The 27,600-nt window shown below is 39.2% G+C and overlaps 1 protein-coding gene across 1 annotated transcript; it reads left to right on the top strand.

Moving 5' to 3' along the window:
* The first annotated feature begins 8,320 nt into the window (after positions 1-8,320).
* LOC140016499 (uncharacterized) lies at positions 8,321-27,043 on the top strand. Its single transcript, XM_072070031.1, has 6 exons — positions 8,321-9,274; positions 9,941-10,819; positions 11,154-11,883; positions 11,993-12,432; positions 26,296-26,385; positions 26,720-27,043. The coding sequence occupies exons 1-6, from the start codon at positions 8,321-8,323 to the stop codon at positions 27,041-27,043; spliced, it is 3,417 nt and encodes a 1,138-aa protein (XP_071926132.1).
* Positions 27,044-27,600: the final 557 nt, after the last annotated feature.

Below are 27,600 nucleotides of genomic sequence, written 5' to 3'. Positions count from 1 at the left end.
ACTTGGATTTCCTTTTGTGTAATCATTCATATTGGGATTGTATTGAACGTTTAGAATTGTTTGGATGTGTAATAGTCAAGATTTGGACTTCCTCCTGTATAATAATTGTGATCAAGGATCAGAGTGGCGCAGTGGAAGCGTGGACGCTTCGCTTTTGATATGTAAAGTTTGGGAACCTTTGATGTATATTTGATATATATATCTTGAAATTCAATTGAGGACTTTAGTGAACGACTGAGTCCCAGTGAGAGTTGGGCAGGCGGCCCGCCAAACCCTCTGGTTCGCCTTAGGGGGAGGTGGGGTCGTGACAGGTTGTATCGTCATAGGTGATTTTAACATATATTAGGCTTTTGTCTTATCCCCCTCGATGTATATTATATCCATGACTCAAGATTGAGATTTATTTTTTACACAAGCAAAGATATGATGTTCTCAGTTTTTTTTTCTCAAATAATCTCTCTTGGGGGTCCAAATATATTGAACCAATATTTGGTAAGAAAATTTCTCATCCATTTATATTTGCCAAATACTATAGGCATATATTTGCTCATATTCAATTTTTTCAATTTTTTTTGTCAATGTCCAGTAGTCTAGTGGCGCACTAGAAGTCATTCTTGAAAAACTCCATGATTATTTTTGCTTTTTCAACAATACCAAAAAAATATATTTCAAGTACTTTCACATCAGATCATACTTTTCAGTGAGTGCTAGTCTGCACATACACCTTAATAGGGTGTGACGGCTGGGGTTTTCTTTCTAAGGCTGTCGTATCTTGGCGTGCACGGCTGGTAGGAGCATTGCCATGGACGCCCTTCAGCCTAGGGTTGGAGGGCAACCCCTCTCACCATCAACAAAGTCGTTTGCCTATCTCTTCGCCATCGAATCCCCATTCCGATTGACCTCAAGAAGCCGACGACGCATAAGGGAGAACCTGCAGTTTTCTTTTCCAGGGAGGACATTGTTAAGCTTGCTGCCCCATATAAATTTGCGGTGGTTGGTAAGTTTTATCATGGGCGCTCGAAACTAGATGAGATTCGACGTTTCTTCTCCACCTTGAACTTGAAAAATTCTGTTACCATTGGGCATTTAGATGCTCAGTGTGACAGCCCCACCTCCCCCTAAGGCGAACCAAAGGATTCGGCGGGCCGCCTGCCCAACTCTCGCCGGGACTCAGTCGTTCACTCACACAAATCAGAAATAGAACCACAAGAAAGAGCAAAACGAGGATCCAAAACTTAAAACAAAGCTTATATACATTGCTATCTCTGAAAGAAGTACAACCGTCGAGAATACAAAAGTTCTCAAGTCACCATACAACCAGCCCGTGCCAAGCACTAGGGCGAGAACCAAAACAAAACCAAAACTAGACCCAGCCAGTCGATACAGAGCTCTCGCCCATGCTTGCCTCCCCCTGTTAAGGAAAACAAAACTAAAGGGATGAGCTAAAAGCTCAGTGAGGTTCCGAACATAGAATCAAGCCATAAATCAAACGATAAGTCAAGAAATAGTTACAACAGTTACAATAAACCACACATGAAAAGGATACGTTCGTTCGTTCATTCGTTAGTTCTCCTGTCATTCCCCTTTCCTTCATTCATTTGAAAATGCATTGTTCATTTATCAATAAAATCCTCGTTCGTTCGTTCGTTCATTCATTTCATTCAACCCTTCCTGGGCATTGGCCAGGCTCCACCAACCTCTACCAACCTACAAGGTAATACTCGAGTATACCAAACGTTCACCCAGGTCACCAAATCGCCCGACCGAGTCCGCTTCTGGCTCGAGTCGATCGGTAACAAGGGGCAGTGGCCAGTTCAGCCAAAAGGCTTACATTCATGCACAAGTAACATTTCAATCGTTCAATCATTGAAAATTTCACAATCATTTAGGCTGAGTGCGATAAAGTACACACTCGCCTAGAAAACTCGTTTTGGCCAATCATTGAAAGCACTTAACACATTATCAATCAATAATAACAAGCCAATAAGTCAAGGAAATATAACAAACAAGGAACACTCACCGAATTATGCAAAATAACGTCCAAAATGTCCTATCGTATCTTACCCTCGGTCACCGAGAAAACCTATGATTCAACGGGAAAGAATATTACAATTCATCTAGTAAAACAAGTAAGTGGAATCAAGGAACTCGACTAGTTACGAGTAAAACGGATAAAGTGAAAATAAAGCCATTTGGATCTGTGGACGGAAACAACTAGGGTGTCATAAACCAAACTCAAAGGGTTATAACAGTTCCAATGAAAAACACTTGAATCAAAGGCAAGTCGGAATCCAACCAGATAGGCTCAGAAATATTAATTTTCGGAATCATTTATGTGGTTCAAAATCAATATACATTCAAGTATGTATTATGACCTACATGTCTTGACTGAGAAAACCTTAGGTCATACCTCTATATTTTGGTATGAAGTAGTAAATATACATTTGAAGGTTCAAATGGAAAAGGTATCATGTTTCAAGATGGAAAACGGTCATAGTATTTGCCAAATGAAAATATACAAATTCAAATAGACACTTAGCCCTCGAGCGAAAATTTGGGCAGCACGCCCTTTGTATTTTCCTATTTCCAGCCATTTATGGCTTCATTATTTTCCTCAGCCAGTCCCAAAGTCACACAAATAAGTTCATTCAATAGCCGTTCAGTAAGCTCCAAGTAGTACAAGTACAATTCAAGCTAGGGAAAAGTCCGGAAATGAAAGTTAAGCTCTAAACCATAAAAACAGTTTTTGACATAATTTTACGGTTTTGGCACCATTGGCACTACGATTATCGGATGGAGGTGAAAGATACACCGTTTCGAAGCTAAGAGATAGGGATACAATGTTGAAGAAGGCTACTCAGTCCAGTTTCTAGTGCAATCAGGTCAAAAATTCAATATACTAAACCAGAACCGCAAAAACAGGTTCACCAATCGCATTCTGGTTCAAACATCATAAGTCAGGCTACCTAAGTCCAAATCAAGTGATTCTAAAGCCATCCAAAAGCTAAGATCAAGGCTACAATTCTTAAGAAGACATCAACAACCAAATCAGAAGCATTCCCAATCAAATTAGCCAATCACAGAAGCAATTCTCAAGTTCGGGTAGAAACAGGGTAGCAGGGGTATTTCAGTCTTTTCACAAGTTACGTTACTCTGATTGACCTGAAATTTTTTTATGAATCTCTAAAATATCATTCCCTACAACTTTCATGTTTTAACCCAAGGCCAATTCAGCCTCTAACTATGAGCTACAGTGCGGGGCAGAATGTAAGAACATGAAACCCTAACTTTCCAAATTTCTTCCAAAACAGAAATTTCCTGCAATTAACCACTTTTTCCACCTTCTAGCTTCCTTAAATATCATTTCCAATCATCATACATGACCCCATAATAATAATCATATGAAAACAGAAAAATCACCAATAATTATAAAACTTCACCAATTCAACCAAAAGTCACAAAATAACACCTAAAACCATCTATTTAACTCACATAAGCCATCAATTGAACATTAACAAGATTAAAGGAAAGGTTCCTTGGTCACTTACCTTGCAAACCCAAGAAAAGAAGCAACTTTGTGAGAGCCCGTAATTTTTCCATTTTAGGGTTTTATTATATTCAATGGCTTGTTTTCTGCACTTTCTGTATCGGAAAAATTTTCTAGATAATTTTTATGAGCAGATATAGTTTTTAGATGATTTTTCTAGTATCGAATAGTTTTTAAGAAATTAAGAGCGTATACTGGACGTGGGACCCACTAGTGCGAAAAGTTCGGAAAAATTCGGCCAACTAGGTTAAGTTTTGGATACTGGAATTAATTTATCGGGTGTTAAGAGATAAGCAGAGGATGCTAAGTGGATTGGTATAAGAGAGACAAAAGTTAGGCAAGCATTAATGAAAGTGACAAGTGTCACCTTATGAGTGGAGGTTGCTTTATGACTACTATTCATGTTCTTACCATTGACCAAATAAATCACAAAAATACCAAAAAATCACCATTTTTCTCTTCCTTTTGGCCGAGCTCTTCAAGCAACAAAAGAAAGAAAACTCTTCAAGTTTTTGGCTTCAATCTTGCTTCAATCAACTCACTCAACCATCCAATCTTGGTTTTGCTCCATAGAAAACATTAAGTGAGTGATAGTGAGGTGTTGGGTGGAGTTATTTGGAAAGCTAAGAGGCCTAGTTGCTCTCTCTCTCTTGTTTCTAAGGTGAGTTATGAAGAACCACTCTCCTCCCTCTAATGATGCTTAATTTATGCTTAGTGGTGGTATAAGATGCAACTTTATGGATTATATTGTGATTTTTGGTTGAATTGATGAAGTTTTGTAATTATTGGGGATTTTTCTGTTTTAATAAGAATATGATTGTGTGGATATGTATGATGATTGGAAATGGGGTGTAAGGGACCTTGGAGGTGGAAAAAGTGGATAATTACAAGCAATTTCTGTTTTGGAAGAAATTTTGGAAAGTTAGGGTTTATGAAATTACATTCTGCCCGGTTTTGTAGCTCATAGTTAGAGGCCGAATTGACCTTGTCTTAAAACATAAAAGTTGTGGGGAATGATATTTTAGAGGTTCCTACAAAATTTCAGGTCAATCAGAGTAGCGTAGCTTGAGAAAAGTCGAAATTACCCTTGCTGTCCTGGTTTTACCCGAATTTGAGAATTGCTTCTGTCATGGGTTGTTTTGGTTAGGAATGCTTCCGAATTGGTTGTTAAGGCCTTCTGATGAAATGTAGCCCTATTTCTTAGCTTTCAGCTGGTTTTGGAATTTCTGGATTTGGACTTAGGTAGGCTGATTTATGATGTTTACACCAGAATGCATTTTGTGAATCTGTTTTTCCGGTTCTGGTGTAGTATCTTGCATTTTTAACCTTGTTACACTCGAAACTGGACAGAGTTGCCTTCTGGAACATTGTACCCTATCTCTTAGCTTCGAAACGGTGGGTCTTGCACCTTCATCCAATAATTGTAGTGCCATTGGCACCATTACCGCAAAATGAGGTCAAAAACTATTTTTTTCAGGGCTAAAGCTAATTCCATTTCCGGATTTTCTGGTTTTCCCCTAATGCTTGTATATGCTTATGGAACCCTATTTTGGGAATATTTGGCATTGGTTTATGACTCGTTATCGAGTCTCATTGTACTTGTTTGCATGTTTTAGGGCGTGACGGTGGTTCACGACGTTCTTTTGACGGAAGTGCATGAAACACCATTTGCAAACTTGGTGAGTGTACTACTCACTTATGTATTACTATATAGCTTTGATACTTGAACTTGATGAGTTGAATGTTAATTGATTGAAGTCAGAGCGTACTTTATCACTCTCACTTATTGTTTCTCATGTTATTGGAATGTTACATGAAATGTTACATGAAATGAAAGTATTTGACTTGATGTCGATTGGACGAGTATCCAACGACTACAATTGTTATCCTTGAGCTCAACCCCATTGGTAGCTGATTGAATCGAGCCGGCGAGGGATTGGTCGTGCCAATTAATGATCCTTGGGGAAATGTTATATGGAATCTTGTAGTATGAGAGACTCTCGATTCCGGTATACTCGAGTAATACCACAGTGCAAATGTTTGGAGTGCGGGCCCGGTAGGGGTATGTTGGGTGGAAGGAATGGAAGTAAAGTGGAGTCTACGGTTGGATACTCTTAAACATTGACGGAGGGTCAATGAGTTTCGATCAAGAATGCAAACGAGGAAAAGGGCTCTTGAGAGCCGCCCGTATCCTTTTATCACCACTATTAATGGGTGCCTTTGTTTACTTTTGATGTATTGAAATGAAAAGCTTGATGCTTATATGAACTTGGTTGCTTGAGTAGTATTATCTCACTGGGCAATTAGCTCACTTTATTCCTTTTGTTTTCCTTACAGGAAAATAAATACTTTTGGACTGCAATTGATAATTGGTTGCCGAATTGAGCTAGTTGGACATATCTTTTGTATAGCTCATTTATTGAAACCCTAAATGTACTTTTGGGACCGTTTCTCTTTTGATTTGGCAAACCAGACATGTATCTACTTTTGAATACTTTTGTATGCCACTTTGGCTTGTAAATGCTAAATTTCAAGATGCGAATGTTTGCTTGATATTTGGTTGGGTTTTGACGTGTCGGTTACTATTCATGGCCGACTCCGGTTTCATTTTTTTTTATTTTGACATTTTGACTTGTTTACGCGCGTTTGTATGTCCCGAAACGTATTAGTCCCGAAACTGAACCGTTAGTCCTGGCGAGATCTGGGCAGGCAGTCCGCTAACACCTTTGGTTCGCCTTAGGGGAAAGTGGGGCTGTCACAAACTTGGTACCTTAGCCTTCCAAACCACTTCACAACCAAGCTTAACTTCACTAAACTAAGAGGTTTTATGGAGTAATTTGAAGATTAAACGGTTTAATTGAGAGATTGGGCAAGATTAGTGGTAAGATTGTGGAGAGTTTATTTTCTTTTCTCCTTGTGAGAAGGTCGGCCAACAAGAAAGAAATAAGAAGAGATTTTGGGTCAATTTTGTTATATGGTAAAGGTAAAGTTAAATGGTCAAAGTCCATGACCAATAGAAAAGTGCCACCTAGCACCCTTTTTGTTCATGGTTATCCTTTTGTCTCTCCAACAATAATCCACTTAAGGTAACCTCTAATTATCTCTTAGTACCTGCTAAATTAAATCCGGTATACACAACTTAACCTAATTGGCCGAATTTTACCGAACTTTCCGCACTAGCAGGTCCCACGTCCGATATACGCTCTTAATTTCTCAAAAACTAACTGGTACTAGAAAATAACTTAAAAACCCTATTTGCTCATAAAAATTATCTAGAAATTTTCCTAATAAAGAAAATGCAGAAAATATGCCATTAAATAGAATAAAACCCAGAAAATGAGAAAATTACGGGGTATCACACTCAGCATGTTTTGTTACGGTTTACTCAGGAAGCAGATTTTTTGCGTGTTTGGACACGAGGGATATGGCAGATTGGGAGGTTTCCAATGCGGGTGTTTCGCTGGTCACCAGATTTCCATGTCCATCGAGAGTCTTCATTAGCTCCAGTATGGATTGCATTTTCTTGCTTACTAATCCATTTCTTTGATAAGTACAACCTGCTTTCAATCGTGAGTGCGGTGGGACGTCCGCTCTATGTTGATGCAGCCACTTCATCGCTATCTCGTCCAAGTGTAGCTCGAGTCTGTGTAGAGGTTGATCTTCTACAACCTCTTCCACAGCGTGTTTGGGTTGGTAAGGTTGGAGAGGCAGGTGGCTTCTGGTAGCATATTGTGGTCGAATACCTTCCTCAATATTGTAACAAATGCTAGCATATGGGTCATGCAAAGGAGGACTGTAAGGCTGATGACCCACTGTTCAGGGTGAAACATTCGAGGAAGGAGATGCAAAGTGCAGCCGCGGACGAGATAAAGGAGGATAGAAGGGCGGAGAGGACCAGGAAGCCCAGCGATGCTTCAAAATCTTGTAGCGTGGACGTTGGGATTATAGGCGGGGAGAGTGGAGTGGGTGCGAGAGGAGATAGGCAAGGGGGTGTGGAGGACCAGGTGTTGCGGCAGATTGCAGCAAGGGAGCAGGTGGAGATACGTATGGAATCTGGTGAGTGGTTTCCAGTAAGGGGGAAAGATGGATGGCGACCAGGTGCTGCAGCAGATTGCGGTAAGGGAGCAGGTGGAGATATCTGGTGTAGGGGGTTTCCAGCAAGGGGGAATGATGGATGGCGAGGGCTGTGGGGGAGGTGGGGAAGAAGATAAGGCAATTTTGAAAGAGGGGCTGGAGCCCCAAATCGTGGGACGCACCAACACAGCAGCAGAGATGCCTTGCGGCATTGCAGATTGTGAAGGAGGGGGGATGGAGGTTTCTTCTTCCAAGGTTGGCGGTGAGGTATCAGGTGGTGACGGAGGGCTGAGTGGGGAGATGGGAGAGACTGGTGCGTGGGGATAGGATGCGCCAGTTGAGAATTCAGTAGCGCGGCCTTGCGACGTGCAGCTGGCAGCGGCTAAGTGCATGGGTGATGAGGTACAGCTGCAGGAGGCTGGCCAAAGCTCGGAGGCCAGCAGTGAGGAGAAGTTGCAGGCGGGAGATGAACACCTTGATGCAGGATAGCAACTGATCGTTTCTTCTCGACAGGCTAGAGAGATGACACGCAATCGGTCAAGAAATTTCTCTTCAGCGGCAGGAGTGCTTGATAGCTCAGCGGCAGGCCTAGTTACTAGGCAAAAAGGTATTCGCGCCAATTCCCCTCTGATAGGTTGCTACGGTCTCAGTTAAGTAATTCGCAGACTTCATCGTATGGTTTATTAAATGATTAACGACATGTTTTGGAATGTTCGGGGCGTATCAAAAGCTCCAACTGTGAGAAGATTGAAGAAATTGATTCAGATACATAAAATACAATTTCTTGCTATATGTGAACCTTGCTTGGAGGTTGGAAGAGCTGAGCGCTATCGCTGTCGCTTAAAGTTTCATAGCTTGTTGCACAATTCAATGGGTACGATTTGGTTTTTCATCCAAGAAAATTTCTCTGGGTCTATTATTGGGGAAAGTCCCCAACATGTGTCGATACGACTCTCCCATGATCATATACCAGGGTCTCGAGTTGTTGTACCTTTTGTGCATGCACGGTGTACGGCCGATGAGAGGATCGAGCTATGGGCGGATCTCTTGAGGGATAACCCAGGCCCCGATGCTTGGCTGGTCGGTGGGGATTTTAATGTAATTTTAGAGGCAGATGAGAAAATGGGAGAATGGCCATTTACTTCTGCTGAAGCGATGGACTTTGGGCACTTCATTGGCGAAGCGAATCTCACAGATGTAGCTTTTGTTGGTGCACAGTTTACATGGTGTAATAATAGGCACTGTGAGGCTCAAATTTGGAAATGGTTAGATCGTGTTTCGGTGAATGAGGGATGTTATGATGCGGGGATCTCATTGTCGGTCTCACACTTGGCCCCGGAACCGTCTGACCATGCTCCACTCCCTATCTCTGTGTCAACGATAGTGGATAACAAGCCGCGGCCGTTTAGATTTCTCAATGTTTGGGCAGAGCGTGATGATTTCCTGAACGTGGTTCGCAAGTCGTGGGGGCAACTTTGTCTTGAATCCTCTCCCATGCACACCTTGTGTCTGAAGTTGAAGCGTTTAAAAGGGGCTAACCGGGCTTGGAATAAGGAGGTGGTTGGGGATATCTTCCAGGCAGTTAAACACAAAGAAGAGGAGATACGGCTTGCTAAGGTTCATATGGAGACTGATGATTCAGAGGAAGCTCGGGTGAACTTACATCATGCACAAACCCAGTTACGAACTACCTTGCGCGTTAAGGAGCTCTTTTGGAAGCAGAAGGCTCAGATTAAGTGGTTACAAGAGGGAGACCGAAATATAAAATTTTTTCACTCTGTGGTAAAACAACGGAGGGTTCGGTCAATTATTCATAAGATTAAAAATGAACAAGGGGAGTGGGTTACGTCGGAGGAGGCGATAGGCGTAGCGGCGGTACAATTTTTTGAGCAGTTGTTTACGGCTCAGCACTCGACCTCATATTCGGGTTTGCTTCAGCATATCCCGAAACTATTGACGGACGAGGATAATGATGCCCTGGAATGAGTCCCCTCTGGTGAGGAGATTTGTCGTGTTGTCTTTGAGATGGATGGGGAAAGCGCCCCGGGCCCAGATGGCCATACGGGTAAATTCTTCACTACGGCTTGGTCGATTATAGGTGATGGTGTGGTTAGGGCAGTAGGTAGTTTCTTTTGTGGAGCTGAGTTACCAAGGGCAGTCACAGCTACATCCATTATTCTTATACCCAAAATTGCCCATCCCCAGGATTTCTCGCAGTTCAGGCCAATCAGTCTCTGCAATTTCATTAATAAAGTAATCTCAAGAATCTTGGCCGTTTATCTGGCTCCTGTGCTTCCGAGGATTATCTCTCCATAGCAGAGTGGATTTGTGTGGGGGCGTCTTATATCGAATAACTTTTTGCTTGCCCAAGAGCTTCTGTCCAGTATAGGTAAGCCGTCTGGGAAGGCCAATGTGGCTCTCAAGCTGGATATGTCGAAGGCGTATGACCAGGTCTCTTGGATTTTTTTGACTCAAGCATTGCGACGGTTTGGATTTGGTGAGCGGTGGATTGACATGATTTGGAGATTGGTTTCAAATGTCTGTTTCTCAGTCTTAGTTAATGGGGCAAGTGTGGGCTTCTTTAAATCTACGAGGGGGGTTCGGCAAGGGGATCCGTTGTCGCCAGGACTATTCATTATCGGTGCGGAGGTGTTATCTCGTTCGTTAAACAAGTTGCTGGAAAATCGAGACTTCAAGTGCTTTTCAGTACCGAGGGCTTTTTCTAAGATTACTCACCTCAGTGCCGATGATATCATTATTTTTTCAAGTGTCTGCCCCACTTCACTATGGCATGTCATGCAGACGATTGGTTGGTATGAGGAAGTGTCAGGACAGCAGATTAATGTACAAAAGAGCGGCTTTCTGGTGCATGAGAAATTATCAAGTCGATGTGTGGCTAGGGTGCGCCGAGTTACAGGGTTTGTCTCCAAGTCATTCCCAGTACGATACTTGGGTTACCCGCTCTTCATCGGACGGCGGAAGAGTGAATACTGCATGGGCTTGATGCAATCGGTCATCATCAGGATGGGAGCCTGGAGATCTAGATGTCTCTCCTTTAGGGGTCGAATTACGTTTATAAAGCATGTCTTATCAGCGATACCGATTCATCTGCTCATGGCCACGAGCCCTCCTAAAGGAGCCCTTGCCTTGGCTGAACGAGCCATGGCAAATTTTCTATGGGGGGAGAGGGAAGATGGTGTATGACATCACTGGATCAGGTGGTAGGATTTGTGTTCCAACACGTTACAAGGGGGAATAGGTGTCCGTTCCTACTAGAGGTGTATACGGCGTTCTCTTTCAAACTTTGGTGGAGGTTTCGTACAAGTGACTGTCTGTGGTCCTCGTTTATGCATGCCAAGTATTGCCGTCAAAGTCACCCATGCATGGTGGGAGTGAAACTGGGCAGCTCCTATGTCTGGCACCGAATGGTCCAAGTTCGTGACGTGGTGGAGCAAAATCTTTGCCGGTTGGCACGGTCAGGACGGTGTAACTTTTGGTTTGATATTGGTTGGGTTCTGGCCCACTGTGTCAGCGGTTGCAGAGTGTTTCGGATCATTCGGTTGTGGACTTTGTGTCGAATGGAGGGTGGAACCAATTTTTGTTGAGGCGCTGGGTCCCGGATGCGGTGGTTACTGAGATTATAAATAGGCCCATCCCTGTTGGGGACGGGCAAGACAGGGCAATCTGGTGTTTAACGGAGTCTGGGGATTTCTCGCTTGCCTCGACCTACCTTTTGTCTAGTGGGCAGCAGCCTACCTCGTTCATGTTTGATAGGGTTTGGTACCCATTGCTGCTTGTCAAGATATCCTTTTTTATGGTGCGGTTGTTGAGGAATCAGTTGCCTTTAGCGTCAGCATTGGGGAGGTTAAATGTTCATGGCCCGTCAAAGTGTTTTTGTTGTACAGCTCCCGAGTCTGAATCGCTGGAGCACATTTTTTCGGATGGCGATATTGCCCAATTTCTTTGGGCATACTTTCGGAATGCGGTAGGGGTCGTCTACAGAGGTACAGGTGTTCGGTCTCGGCTAGCAGGGTGGTGGTCTCTGCCAACACGTCACTCTCGAATGAAGTCGTTACATACTGTGTTGCCTAGCTTAATCTGTTGGCTTATTTGGTTGGCACAGAATCTAGCATTCTTTGAAGGACAATCCCTGCGCAGGCAGACTATTTATGATCATATCTTGGCAGATGCAATTGGACTAGTTGGTGGGGAAGCCGTGGGAGTCCCAGATGGATTTTCGTCCTGGCATGCTTTCTATGCTAGTCTCTCTGGATGGCGCCCTCAACACTCCCTTAGGGTGGTATGTTGGGAATTGCTAGGTCAGGGGATATGCAAGTTAAACACGGATGTGCTACTCACTGGGCAATCCAGGGAAGAGTGGTGGGGGTGGTGTACTTAGGGATTCATCTGGTGATATGGTATTTGGGTTCTCCATTCCCCTTGGGGAGTTAACAAGTTTGCAAGCGGAGGCCAAGTCGTTAATCTATGGCGTAAAGCAATGCGTGTTGTGGGGCTTCTCCGGGGTACAGGTGGAGGTGGATTCACTCCTGTTAGCTAACATCCTCCGAGGCAAGTCGAAGTGTTTGTGGGTGATTAGATTGGAAATTGACACAATCCAGGCAACTTGTGAGTTGGATTGGACAGTGGGACATTGTTATCGAGAGGCAAACCAGGTGGCAGATGCATTGGCTAAGGTGGGGGCAAGTGATTCGGGTACTCTTATTTATACCTCACATTCAAAGTTACCAAGACCTGTTAGAGGGGCATTGATACTGGATAAAGCAGGAATTCCCACCATTCGTGTTAGGGCTGTTCGTAAATAAACTTGTGACAGCTCCACCTCACCCTAAGGTGAACCAAAGGGTTCGGCGGACCGCCTGCCCAACTCTCGGCAGGACTACTAAGATGGTTATACACAACTCAAAATGTGCCGGAATACGGTAGCGCGCATAAACAAAGCAAAAATCAGGAAACAGAAAAATGAAAATTGAAACAGAAAGTGAATAGTGCCTGCCACGTCACAATCCGACTGGGACCTAATCGAATACAAGTAACTTCATATAATCCTTGAAATGGACATATACAAGCCGAATATAACACATGAACATGAGTACACGCTTTTCTAAACCACATTCGTATTTTTACAAATCAAAAGGGAACATTTGAATTCAAGTACCATTAGGGTTTCCAACCATTGAGGAGCTAGACAAAATATCTAAACTAGCTCAACTCATGCTTCAAAATCACAGTTCCAAAAAGTGGTTCCCTGTAAGGAAAACAAGGATAATGGAATGGGGTGAGCTAGAAGCTCAATCAGGTACCAAAAGTATAACAGTAGAAATCATGAGAAAACACTTTTAGGGCACATATACACATCAAGTAAGAGAAATGAACGAACACCGCAATTTAAAGGATACAGGTGGCCCTCAGGAGCCAAATCCCCGTTGCAATACTTGATCCAGCCTCGTTGACTCTCCGTCAACGTTTAATGACACACTCATGTCCGTAGACCCCTCTTACGCCAAAATCCCGTTTACCCAACATACCCCTTACCGGGCTTGAACGCCGAATAGGAACAGTAATGTTAATACTCGAGTATACCGGAATCAAGAGTCTCAATACCCAAAGATTCCCCAGGAACAGGCACCCATGGATTGTCAATTACCTCGACCAAACCCTTCCTGGCTCGACTTAATTAACTCCCCATGAGGTTGAGCTCAAGTTAACAGGAAGATCGTTGGACACACTTCCAAACGATCTCATAACAAGCGCAAGTAACAAGTTCAAGTTCATAACAAGTACAAGTAATAGATTCCAGTTCATTCAGTATAGGCAAGAGAATAAGTGTGATAAAGTACACCCTCGTCTCATTCAGAATAACAGAGTTCATAGTTATCCATGTCACACATTTCAAGTATAGATGAACCAATTAAACAACAATTCAGGGGTGTGGTACACTCACCAGTTAAAGCAGAGTTCAACCAAGGTAGGGCTCTAATCACCAAGAAACCCTAGAATAACCAAGGTAAACAATTATGATTCCCATAGCCACAATTCCAGTAAATAAAATGCACAAATGAGGCTCGACTACAAGTCGTAGATCTCGCCAACTAATTACTCATGCAAGTGTACAAAACATGATTTCGGGAACAAAAAGGTAATATGAAACCCTATGGCTCGAACAACCCCAAAAGTCTATCTTATATATATCCCAAATCAAACCAAACTCGAAAGAGTCCAACATTCCCAAAATTTGGACAGCATGTCCCCTACATTTCCTTACTTTTCCATCCTGCAAACAACACCAATTCATCTCAAATCAACCACATACACATTATAGACTATAGAATACACCTTTCGGCACAATAAGCACAACTGAAGCTACACTTATCGGATTGAAATGAATCTTATGGAATTTCGAAGCCAAAACATAAACCTACATTTCTTATGAAGACTTCCAAAGCCAAATCATGCATTTTCATGGTCAAAATGGAAATCCCCACGAAAACAGAAATCTGCCCGCGAAACAGGGTTCATGGGCAGTCAAGGGTATTTCGATCATTTCATGGTATACAGTGCTCCGATTGTGCTGAAATTTTACAGACAGCTAGTTAACACCATTTTATACAACTTTCATGTTTTAATCTAAGCTTGATTCGCCCTCTAACATACTCAAATAAAACCGGCCAGAACAGGGCAGATTGGAACCCTAAAGCTGAAATTTTCCGCACAAGCTGAAATTTTCCGCAAACAACCGTAATTAACGCACAAGGGATCCATTTAACACAAGTTAGAACCATCAATCCAATGCCAACCATAATCATCATACGAAAACAGAAAAATCCCCAAAAAAATCAGAAATTTAGCTAACTCCAATTTAATCCATGAAATCTTCAACAAAGTAGCATATATAACAACTATAAGCCACTACTTATCAATTAATTGAAGTAAAGAGGAAGTTTGTAGGCAAAGTACCTTGACACCTCAAGAAAGATGATAACTTCGGGTTTTTCTTTCCAAAACAACTCCACCAAGACCTTCAAACTCCCTTAGCAAGTCTTTTTTGTGGACTAATTTAAGGTCTAATCGGTTGGATTTCGAGATTTAAGCAAGAATGGAAGATGAAAGGTTGAAGCTTTCTTTTCTTTTCTCTCAAGAGAGGTTCGGCCAAGAGGGATAAGAAATGAAGATGATTTGGGTCAAAATTGTTCTTTTAGTAAAGGTAAGAAAGTTAGGCAAGTCAACCATCCAATCAGGTCGCGACACATGGCACTCTTAATGGTTCAAGCTTATCCTTTTGTCTCTCCAAGATTAAACCATCTAAGTAACCTCTAATTATCTCTTAACACCTAATAAATTAATTCCGGTATACAAAACGTAACCTAATTGGTCGAATTTAGCGCACTTAACGCCACTAGCGGGTCCCACGTCCAATATACACTTCTAATATCTCATGAACTAACTTATACTAGAAAAATAATTTAAAAACTATGGCTCCGTTTGGATTAGCTGTTTTTGGGGTTGTTTTTCAAAAACACCACTGTAGCATTTCGAATCTGAAAAACAAGTCCGTTTGGATTAGTTGTTTTTGGGGTTGTTTTTCAAAAACTATATGAAAAACTTTTACTGTAGATTTTTTTGGATTATTTTTAGAGGTATTTTTGAAACATATTTTTGAGTATTTTTAGAATATTATAATTTTTATATTTTTATATAAATATACATTTATGCATTTATAATACATTTATATTTACAAATGTATAAATGTATATTATTATAAATTATAAATTATAAATGTATAAATGTATAAATTATAATTTTTATATAAATATACATTTATGCATTTATAATACATTTATAAATAAATATATTTATATATTCATATAAAAATATATAAATGTATTATATTCTATATAATACATAATATAAATATATTTATAAATGTATAAGTGTATATTATTATAAATGTATAAATTATAAATGAATATTATAAATATATTATAAATTATAAGTGTATATTATTATAAATGTATAAATTAATATATTATAAATATATATTAATATTATGTAGAAATGTATTTATATAATTAATATAAATGTATATATGCATTAATATTATGTATAAATGTAAAGTTAATATTATGTATATTAATATAAATTTATAAATGTATTATATTATATATAATACATAATATAAATGTATATTTAAATGTATAAGTGTATGTTATTAAAAATGTATAAATTATAAATGAATATTATATAAATGTATAAATTAATATATTACAAATATGTTTTAATATTATGTTGAAATGTATTAATATAATTAATATAAATGTATACATGTATTAATATTATGTATAAATGTAAAATTAATATTATGTATATTAATATAAATGTACATTTATACAAATGTATAATATATTATATATAACTTATATAACATATAATATTTATGTAAATATATTATAAATATATAAAAATATATTTTAAATAAAATAAAATATTTATGATATGTATATGTAAATATATAATATTAGAAATGTATAATATATATAATATACATTAATATTAATATAATTTATATATAATATACATAATTGAAATATACATATTAATATATATTATAAAACAAAATTGCATAAATATATTTATAAATTTATATATAAATAAATGTATTTATATAAATATATAATATTTATTTCAATTGACATAATATATATAATATTATACATAATTGAAATAAACATATTTATATTAATATAATATATATATAATATACATAATTGAATATACATATTAAAATACATAATTGAAATATACATATTAAAATATATAATTAAAATATATTAAAATATACATATAAAATACATAATTAAAATATACAAATTGAAATATACTTATTAAAATATACAAATTAAATATGCATAATTGAAATATATTTGGAGTTGTTTTTGATATATTGTTTGGATTGGTGTTTTTGAAGTTGTTTTTGAAATACACATTTACTGTAGCATTTGGAATGTGAAAAACAGTTTTTCAAAAACAGGTTCAAAAACACCAATCCAAACGTACCCTATTTTCTTATAAAAATATCACTAAAGTTAACATAATAACAAAAATATAGAAAACAGGTGAAAAGAAAGAAAATAAGGCCTAGAAATTCAAAAAATTTTCGGGTTCTCACAAAACTCCTTTGTATTTATGTTGTTGGTCTCTAATAAAACAAGGGGGTGGCATCCCTCCCCGTGTACGAGGTCGGCCAAATAAAAAAAAAAGAGTGCTAGTCTGCACAACTTAAAATAAGAGTTAAAATAAATCTAAAAACAATAATAATGTTATACTCATATATTGATCAAATAAAATGATATCACCCTAATTTTTCACCACTTCTACTACCATTGTGTTTTATTTCAAAAATCCAATTATCAAGAGTTGCAAATGAGACATCAAAATGGTAGCAAATTTTAAAATACATTAAAATCCTTCACCTTCCAAGATAGAGGTGTAGTAATGCTGATATTGGATATTCAGAAAAATCAAAAATACCAAAAAGAAGTCCTATGTTAAAATTTGAAAGATAATTACATTTAAAACAACTACAAATAAAAACCATATCGATTACCCTAGAAGACATAAAAGAAAAATTAGGATTAAGTTATATAGAAAATCCCTCTAAAGTTTTGGGATAAAAACCAAGATTATGTTGAAATAAAACTCAAAGATGAAAATAAAATAATTAGAGTTAAACCCATGAGGCATAATCCTATTGATCAAGATGAATTCAAAAATTAAATTAAAGAATTGCTAGAAATACCTTTAATAATAGAAAGTAATTGTCCTCATTCTTCACCAGCATTTATGGTAGGAAACCATGCTGAGATAATAAGAAATAAGCCTAGAATGGTTGTTAATTATAAACAATTAAATAATTAAACCATATTTGATGGATACTTTTTACCACATAAAGAGACTCTGTAAGGCCCAAAGACAACCTAAGAGGGGGGTGAATTAGGTTGATTAAAATCTTAATCAAATTTATGCAATTTTTGCTTAATAAAAATTTACCTTCTTTTCTAGTAATGATCAATCAAGTAGATTAGAAGAAGAGAGCAATATTGATTCGAAAAACAAGTATAGATAAGCAATGAGAATTTTATTAAACAAAAAAGAATAAGATAGAATATCAAACCGATTGTCTACCAAGCTTTCCTCAAACTTGAAGACCAATCACTAGGTTGAGCAACTTCTCTTTGATGAAAGATGATCAACTAGATGTACAATAGAGGGAGCACTTCCTCCTTGCCCTAAGCCTCACTTAGTCAAGCTAAGAAGTTTTACAATCACTCAGATAACCCTCAACAAAGCTACACTAAAGAAACTTTCAATCACAAAAGAAATGCTCACAAGAAATTCACACCACTTGGAGAACAAATCTAGCTTTGGAGACTATTTTCAAGCTAAAATATCTCTTGAGATCTTGTAAACAAAGTGTGCAAAAGTCGTCATCTGAATCAGAATCGTTTGTATTTAAAGGGAACCAAAAATGGGCTTCATTAATACTTCCAACGGATAGAAGGCAGATGAAAAGTCAGCTAGCCGTTGGGGCTGTCAGACGTCCGACGGCTTAGTCATCGTCCGATCCTATCGTCCGAAAATCAGTCAAGTTGTTGTTCGGACGTCCGATGGGATTTTATCGTCCGAGCTTCTGTGTCCGAACGTTGTCCAGAGAGTTATCAAATCTTCGTGGAATTTTTAGGACGTCCGATGAGATTGATGTACGTCCGAAGCATGCGTCCGATCCTTCAGGACGTCCGATGCTTCCTTACGAGCGTCCGACAGAGTCTTGGCAGAGAGTCATCAACACTTTGTGGAATTTTTAGGACGTCCGACACGATCACTGTGCGTCCGAAGAGTACGTCCGATCCATCCGGACGTCCGATGCTTCCTCACGATCGTCCGACAGAATTTCCTTCTTGATGTTCTTCATCCTTTCGGACGTCCGACATGAGTGTCCTGTTTTTGCTTCTTCTTTTGGTTGATTTTCATTTCTTGACATATTCGTACCTGATTCTTTGATAGGCAAAAAACACTTATATTTGAAGAGAGTTAGATAAACATTTCAAAGTCCTTTGTGATCATCAAAACCAAGAATAACATTCTCCCCCTTTTTGATGATGACAAAACAAAGGTTTGAAATGAGATTTGATGATTGTAATAAAAACTCCCCCTTTCTCAATAGACAAGAACTCCCCCTTACTTAGTGAATCATAAAAATTTTTGAAAAACTCCCCCTCACTTGGCTGCCCAATCGAATTAAACAATTATCCAAAATATGACAATTAAGCAGCCAACGTCCAACATTTTACCAATTCAATCCATCAGCCAATCCAAATTTAATCAAATCATCAATCAATCAATCCAACATCATCAATCATCAATCAATCCAGTCCTCTCCCCCTTTTTGTCATCACAAAAGGGCAATCAATCACATCCATCTCATCCACAAACACATTCATCAATGCAAACCAAAAAAACATAAACATAATCATAACCAAATGTTGAATTCATCTACATATCCATTGTTGAACACCACAAACACATGAAATAGACAAACAAAATGCAAATGTCCTAAATGGTGAACTATGTGGATCCAGGTGTTCTTCGAGAGAGCTGATATTGGGAGAGGTCCTCCTCTTCAGTTTCTTCATCATCTTCAGCAGCCTCTTCAACTGGTGCCTTGCCTTTATCTGATGTGGAAGGGCCATGAGGAGTCACAGGAGTTGATGAACCAGGGTCTGGAATTGATGAGCTTGGATCAGTGGGGTGTGGCTCTTTGTCATGGGAAACTTCCTCAACCATAGGTGGGGGAAAAAGAAGGTTCTTTTTGTCTAGGAAGGCTGTTTGTTGCTCAGAGGACATGGTGAGCATTAGACCATGTTCTAGAAGAAGAACATGCTGTTTGAGTTCACGAAGGAGCTCAATCACTTCATCATTGGAGGAGGAAGATGCTTTAGTGGCAGACTTCCTGGGATGAATGGGAGTGAGTGAAACAGATGAAGGATCATGTGCAGTCTTAGACCTCTGTTCACTAGATGATGCCCTCTTATAAGCCCACAGATTATCTTTAAAAACAAGATTTTTCCTTTCAAAATATCCTTTGGCAAAGGCATAAGAAGATGCTTCTTTGGGACAAACACCTAGAATTGGAACTTTGTAAAACTCAAAAATCTTTTGAAGAAACTTTCCATAAGATAATTTTCTGCGAGAATCAGTGGCATAGCGAAGTAAAAACTTGCACATGACAAAACCAAAATCAATACGAATTTTTTCTCGAAAACAGTAAAAGAGATACAACTCCATTTTGTTTGCATCAGTTCTATGGCCATCAGTGGGTACAAGCAGGTTTGAAATGATTGAAAAGACAATTAGATTCACAGGAGCAAGATCATTCAGTTTAGCATCAGCAGGGGAGGAAAAACTTCTTTTAAAATAAGTCAACATTTTAGCCCCATCAAAATGATTATCAGCAGTAGGGTGCTCTTCATAGGAAAAGAAATTTGCAATTTTATCCTTGCATCCACGTTCAATGGTAGTATTTAAAATGGAATTCACAGTTTCAGAATCAAAGACTAAGTCTACCCCATTAACCCTGGACATGATCTCAGTTTGGTCAGTGTCTTTCCTAAGATTGGCAAAAAATTGATGCAGCATTTCAGGATAATAGACATTGGGCATAGAAATGAGATGTGACCATTTCTGGAAAGCAAATAGACTCAGAATGGATTCTAAACCTATGTGGCGAAATTCAGAAGAGTTTACAGTTCGTTGAGGGATGACACCTTTCTGGGATATCCAGGAGTGTTTGTCTTTTGCAGCATCATCAAAGAATGTAGGGAGTGTGGCTGATTTTGGAGGCGGTTGAGAAGAGGTTCCCTGTCCAGATTCAGGCTGAGAGGTGGGTTGTAGAGTAGGCCGTGACATTTGACCCTTTACGGCTCCTCTCTTGAAGCGTTTGGATGAACGTTTGACCGTAGGAAGATCCTCATCCTCATCCCTGAGTGGATGCTTGCGTCCGGCAGTAACCTTTCCTCCTCTTAGATTCACCATTGTGCGAAATGTGTGGAATGAAGGATGCAAATGATGCACACAGTAGTAGGGAAGTGAATCGCACAGAAATTTTGGGACAAAAAGGCCTTGAACAAGATTTGACAGAGCGGTTATGAGAAAGTAGGGTTTTGAGGGAAATTTGGGAATTTACGAATTGTTATGCGATTCGGTGAAATGATCAGGAGAAATGAATCGCAATCAACCAGGAAAAGTTTTGTTTGAGTCAATTTGGGAATGAGAGCTTCAGAATGGTATGAATTTGAGAGTGAGAAATGAGAGAGTTTTTGTCCGAGAGGAAATAGAAAAAAAAATTTGAAGCAAATGAGGGAGAAAGTTATTTTAAAAAGTGAACCGTTGCACTTTCGGACGGCCGAACGAAGTCGTGTGTCCGACAGCTTCGTCCGAAAAGGTGTTTTCTGAAAAAAATAGCTAAAGAACATTATCGGACGTCCGTTCATCTTCTTTCGGACGTCCGAAGACTTTGAGAAATTTTAAGATGATTTTTTGATTATTCCTAATTTTGATCTTAGATGAATGAACTGATCTAATGGCAAAGCTTTGGTAAAAATATCAGCAAATTGATCTTTAGAACAAACATAATTTACACAAATTTCACCTTTTTGAACAAGATCTCGAATAAAGTGGTGCTTTATATCTATATGCTTTGTCCTAGAATGTTGAATTGGATTTTTGGTCAAATTAATAGCACTAGTATTATCACAGAATATAGGCATGCAGTCATATAACAATCCAAAATCATTCAAGGTATGCTTCATCCATAAAAGTTGAGCACAACATGCAATAGCGGCAATATATTCCGCTTCGGTTGTAGACAGAGATATTGCATTTTGCTTTTTGCTAAACCAAGAAACTAAGCAATTACCAAGAAAGTGACAAGTTCCACTAGTACTTTTTCTGTCCACACGACAACCACCAAAATCCGCATCCGAATATCCATATAAAGCAAATTCACAAGATCTAGCATACCAAAGACCATAGTCTAATGTACCTTTCAAATACCTAAAAATTCTTTTAACAGCATTTAAATGTGATTCTTTTGGACAAGATTGAAATCTAGCACACAAGCAAACAACAAACATAATATCAGGTCTGCTTGCGGTTAAATAGAGTAAGCTTCCGATCATACCTCTATAGTGCTTTTCATCCACATGATTACCTTCTTCATCTTTGTCAAGTTTTGTAGAAGTGCACATAGGAGTTCCAACTTGCTTTGAGTCCTTCATGCCAAACTTTTTCAGCAATTCCTTGGTATATTTTTTCTCAAACTTACCAAGATGTTCCTTTATATTTAAAATAAAACATTTACAACCAAAGACTTTGAAATATCCAACCGTAGGTTTTTTATCAAAAATCAGTTCATAAGATGTCTTATTCAAAATGGGTCTCAAAAGGATTCTATTCATCACATAACATGCAGTGTTTACAGCTTCAGCTCAAAGATATTTTGGCAAACTACATTCACTTAACATAGTTCTAGCAGCCTCTTGTAGTGTCCTATTTTTCCTTTCTACAACACCATTTTGTTGTGGAGTTCTTGCAATAGAAAACTCATGGGTTATGCCATTATGATCACAAAATTCTGGAAAACCACAATACTTGAATTCCGTTCCATTGTCACTTCTAATCCTAACAATTTTAAAGCCAAGCAGATTTTGCACTTTAGCAAACAATGAAGTGAAATTCTTGAAGGCATCATCCTTATGAGCAAGAAATATCACCCAAGTATATCTAGAATAATCATCCACAATCACAAAGCAGTATTTCTTACCTCCCAAGCTAGTGATTTGAGTAGGACCGAATAAGTCAAGATGCAAGAGTTCTAAAGGTTTAGAAGTTGAAACACACTTCTTTGGTTTAAAAGAAACTTTTGTTTGCTTTCCAAATTGACATGCATCACAAATTTTATCCTTTTCAAAACAAATTTTTGGCAAGCCTCTAACCAGCTCCTTTTTCGAAATTTCCTTTAGTAAATCCATGTTAAAATGAAAAAGTCTCCTATGCCACAACCGAGGATCTTCATTTGAAGCTTTAAGACATTTTAAGCTAGAAGAATCAATTTTATCAAGAACCACAATATATATGTCGTTAAACCTCTTACCTTTGAACACAACATTATATTTGGAATCAAGCACAATGTATTCATGCTTTTTAAACAACACATTCAAGTCTTTATCACACAATTGACTAACACTAAGCAAGTTATAACCGAAATTATCAACTAAGAGCACATTATGAACAAAAGTTTCACCATCCTTACCAACATCACCTATTCCAATTGTCTTAGCTTTCACATCATCACCAAATGTCACCTTTTCACTTGATTTTGATTTTAGCTTTATGAACAAAGAGGGATCACCGGTCATATGCCTTGAGCAGCCGCTATCAATAAATCATTTGGACTTGATTGAGCCTTTTTCCTCATTATCTCCAATAGCCATGAAGGCCATTTGAGCTGATTCTTCCTCTTCTTCAACTTCCCCTTCGGAGTTGCATTCATTCCAAGTAATCTGGAAGTTGTTGAATCTTGGCTTTCGATCAGCTTTCCCATCTTTCATTTTCTTCATGGGGCATTCGTTTGCATAGTGTCCAGGCTGTCCACATTCATAGCATTTGTCCACTAGCTTCTTGTTGAATTCTTGCTTTCCTTTGTTCCTTGCATTTGATGAATAATTTTGAAATTGATTGCTAGGTCCTCCCTTTCTAAACTTCATTTTATTCAAGATTCTCTTGAAGCCTCTTGTGATGAGAGCAAGATCATTATCATCACCATCCGAGTCTTCATCATCCAAGTGAGCTGGATCATCTTCACTTTGAGTAGTCTTTAGAGCAATATTTCTCTTTGCTCTAGCATCCTCTTCCTCCTGCACTTTAGATTTCAGTTTCAACTCATAAGAGGTTAGTGAGTTAATGAGAGATTCAATAGGCACAAAATTTAAATCCTTAGCCTCCTCTATTGCAGTCACTTTATTTTCCCATTCTTTGCCCAATGCATTGAGAATTTTCCTGTTCTTCTCTCCCAATGTGTACTCTTTGCCCAACACTTCGAGATCTTTGATCAAGTCATTGAACCTGCAATACATTTTGTCAATATCCTCAAGAGGTTCAATTTTAAATGATTCATATTTTGTGACCAAGATAGCCTTTTCTGTTCTCTCACGTTGTCACCACCCTCATGGATTTCTCTTAGTTTATCCCACATTTCTTTGGCCGATTTACAGCCTTTTAATCTAATTGATTCATTTGAATCTAAGGCACTATAAAGAACATTCATGGCCTTGGCATTCAATGTGAGGTTAGTCCTATCTTGAGCATTCATTTCAGCTCTCATTTTTGGCCGAAGCAACCCTGTATCTGCTTCAAGAAAGTTAGCTTCATGCGGTCCTTCACTCACAATAAACCATAGCTCAATATCAATAGATTGCAAAAAGATAATCATCCTTTCTTTCCAGCTAACATAATTGGAGCCACTGAACATGGGAGGCCTAGTAACAGATTGCCCCTCAACAAACATAGCATGACAGGTTGTCATCTTTACTCCAAGCCGTTTGAGCTTAATCTCTAGGAGATCAAGCTCTGATACCAATTGTAAGGCCCAAAGACAACCTAAGAGGGGGGTGAATTAGGTTGATTAAAATCTTAATCAAATTTATGCAATTTTTGCTTAATAAAAATTTACCTTCTTTTCTAGTAATGATCAATCAAGTAGATTAGAAGAAGAGAGCAATATTGATTCGAAAAACAAGTATAGATAAGCAATGAGAATTTTATTAAACAAAAAAGAATAAGATAGAATATCAAACCGATTGTCTACCAAGCTTTCCTCAAACTTGAAGACCAATCACTAGGTTGAGCAACTTCTCTTTGATGAAAGATGATCAACTAGATGTACAATAGAGGGAGCACTTCCTCCTTGCCCTAAGCCTCACTTAGTCAAGCTAAGAAGTTTTACAATCACTCAGATAACCCTCAACAAAGCTACACTAAAGAAACTTTCAATCACAAAAGAAATGCTCACAAGAAATTCACACCACTTGGTGAACAAATCTAGCTTTGGAGACTATTTTCAAGCTAAAATATCTCTTGAGATCTTGTAAACAAAGTGTGCAAAAGTCGTCATCTGAATCAGAATCGTTTGTATTTAAAGGGAACTAAAAATGGGCTTCATTAATACTTCCAACGGATAGAAGGCAGATGAAGAGTCAGCTAGCCGTTGGGGCTGTCGGACGTCCGACGGCTTAGTCATCGTCCGATCCTATCGTCCGAAAATCAGTCAAGTTGTTGTTCGGACGTCCGATGGGATTTTATCGTCCGAGCTTCTGTGTTCGAACGTTGTCCAGAGAGTTATCAAATCTTCATGGAATTTTTAGGACGTCCGATGAGATTGATGTACGTCCGAAGCATGCGTCCGATCCTTCAGGACGTCCGATGCTTCCTTACGAGCGTCCGACAGAGTCTTGGCAGAGAGTCATCAACACTTTGTAGAATTTTTAGGACGTCCGACACGATCACTGTGCGTCTAAAGAGTACGTCCGATCCATCCGGACGTCCGATGCTTCCTCACGATCGTTCGACAGAATTTCCTTCTTGATGTTCTTCATCCTTTCGGACGTCCGACATGAGTGTCCTGTTTTTGCTTCTTCTTTTGGTTGATTTTCATTTCTTGACATATTCGTACCTGATTCTTTGATAGGCAAAAAACACTTATATTTGAAATGAGTTAGATAAACATTTCAAAGTCCTTTGTGATCATCAAAACCAAGAATAACAGACTCTCATAAATATGAGTAAAAAAAGAAAATATATTCTAAATTTGATTGTAAAAGTGGCTTTTGGCAAATAAAAATATATCTTGATAGTATTAAATACACAACATTTAGTACTCCTCAAGGACAATATGAACGGTTAGTTATGCTGTTTGGATTAAAAAATGTCCCTCAAATATATCAAAGATCAAGGGTTCAACCCTTGCTTCCCATAAAAAAAGTTGCCACTTAATGTGGCTTTGCTTAAGATCCATGTGGGTACTGTGCACTCTTATGGTCCGATGGTAGTTTAGTCTCCATCGATTTCTCGTGACCCTGTTAGGTCACCCCCTCTAGTATAGGCTAGATTAGGACTAGGAGTAGGTGTAGATGTAGATGATGACAAGTGACAAAAAAAGAATGCCTAAACACTAAGTAAGAACTTTTCAAGTCTAAGTGATACAATTATGATAGTATCTATTCAAATGTTGGAATTTGTAAACTAAAACTAATCTGATAAATAGAGCATTCAAAGATCACTAAAATTGAATAATCTGAGGATTAGGGTTTCCACAGGTGGCCAGCCGGACTATGGCCGCCCTTCAGCCGGCAGTTGCGAGACAGGCGGTCACTCCAACGACCAAGAAATCCTTCTCTCAACTCTTTTCCCACCTGGCCGGTTCTCCAATCAATCTGCGCCCAGCAACAACGTACAAAGGGGAGGAGATAGTTGTCTTCTCTAAGGAGAAGGGTGACAAGCTGGCTGCTCCCTTTCGCTAGTTTCTTGTGGGCAAATTTTCACAGGGCCGCCCTTCACTGGAGGCAGTACGGAAGTTCTTTTCATCGCTAAATCTGAAAGACCACATCTCCATTGGTTTGCTGGATTATAGGCACGTATTGTTGAAGTGTTCGACTGAGGCTGACTTCAACTGTATTTGGACGCGGGGTATGTGGCACTTAGGGAAATTTCCTATGAGGGTGTTTCGCTGGATGAGAGATTTTCACGTCCACAGGGAGTTGTCACTAGTTCCGGTTTGGATTTCGTTGCCGGCGCTACCCATCCATTATTATGACAAACACTCGCTCTTCTCTATTCTGTCACCCATAGGAACGTCTCTGTTTCTGGATTCGGCCACTGCATCAGGCACACGTGCAAGCGTGGCTAGAGCATGCGTAGAAGTGGACTTGTTAAAACCAATTTGCTCGCGGGTGTGGGTGGCTGTCGAAGGAGAGGTTGGATTCTGACAAAACATTGTCGTGGAGAATCTCCCTTCGTACTGTTCTTCATGTTGGCGACTCGGCCACTCCAATGAAGAGTGTAAAAAAGATAGCATGGCGGCTATGCCTCATTCTCAATATGCACGCAACCTGGGAGGGACTACTAACCCGCAGCCCAGATGGCGTCAAGGCGTATGTTCCTGTCAATAAAGATGTTACGAGTGGGAGATCGAGAGAGATTGTCGAATATGCTCCTTTTGACGGTGTTGGTCAAGAGGATGCCCTGCTTCCTGCGAGTGACACTGAACCAGACCTCAGGCAAGGAGTGGGGTAGCTAGCTGATATGGAGCGGGAGGGGCCTGTCGAGGATGCAGTGGGATGGATGGACACTGAGTCTTCTGCTGCAGGTCTGGAAGGAGTGCCTCAATGCTCTGGTGGGATGAACATACCTGATGCAGCTGGGGGAGAGAAGGTCGCGTGTGCGGGCAACACACCCCTATTTAGTGAACGCAAGGGTGGGAGAGATTTGGGGCATGGGTTGAATACCCCAGCGAAGCTGATGCCTGCTGCGGTGAGTCCTTCCTTTTCAGAGGGGGAGGAGGATAGCGAGTTGCCGTGCGTTGCTGGGAATTTGTCTCCAAGGTTGGGCAGGCTGCCTGGATGTCCAGAGGTTCCTTCGTTGATGGCACTTAATGTTGACTAGGCCATGGAGCTTGAGAAAGGATTTACGCAGGTGAAGTCGAAGGTATACATGCTAAATTCCCTTCAGACAGACAACTTTATTCTTCAACATCTTCTCTGTGAGAACCCGTAATTTTTCCATTTTTAGGTTTTATTCGGGTTAATGGTTTGTTTTCTGCATTTTCTTTATTAGGAAAGTTTTCTAGATAA

The sequence above is a fragment of the Coffea arabica genome, chromosome 1e, assembly GCF_036785885.1.
Source record: "Coffea arabica cultivar ET-39 chromosome 1e, Coffea Arabica ET-39 HiFi, whole genome shotgun sequence".
NCBI classification, from domain to species: Eukaryota; Viridiplantae; Streptophyta; class Magnoliopsida; order Gentianales; family Rubiaceae; genus Coffea; species Coffea arabica.
Note: the sequence above shows the minus strand (reverse complement) of the source record. Positions and strands in the feature narration are given on the sequence as shown.

Coding starts and splice junctions, on each gene's coding strand:
- LOC140016499 (XM_072070031.1), top strand. CDS start 8,321: ATGTTTTGGAATGTTCGGGGCGTATCAAAAGCTCCAACTGTGAGAAGA. Junction 10,820..11,153: donor GGGGGGAGAGGGAAGATGGT/GTATGACATCAC, acceptor CCACTGTGTCAG/CGGTTGCAGAGTGTTTCGGA. Junction 11,884..11,992: donor CTGGCATGCTTTCTATGCTA/GTCTCTCTGGAT, acceptor TGGGCAATCCAG/GGAAGAGTGGTGGGGGTGGT.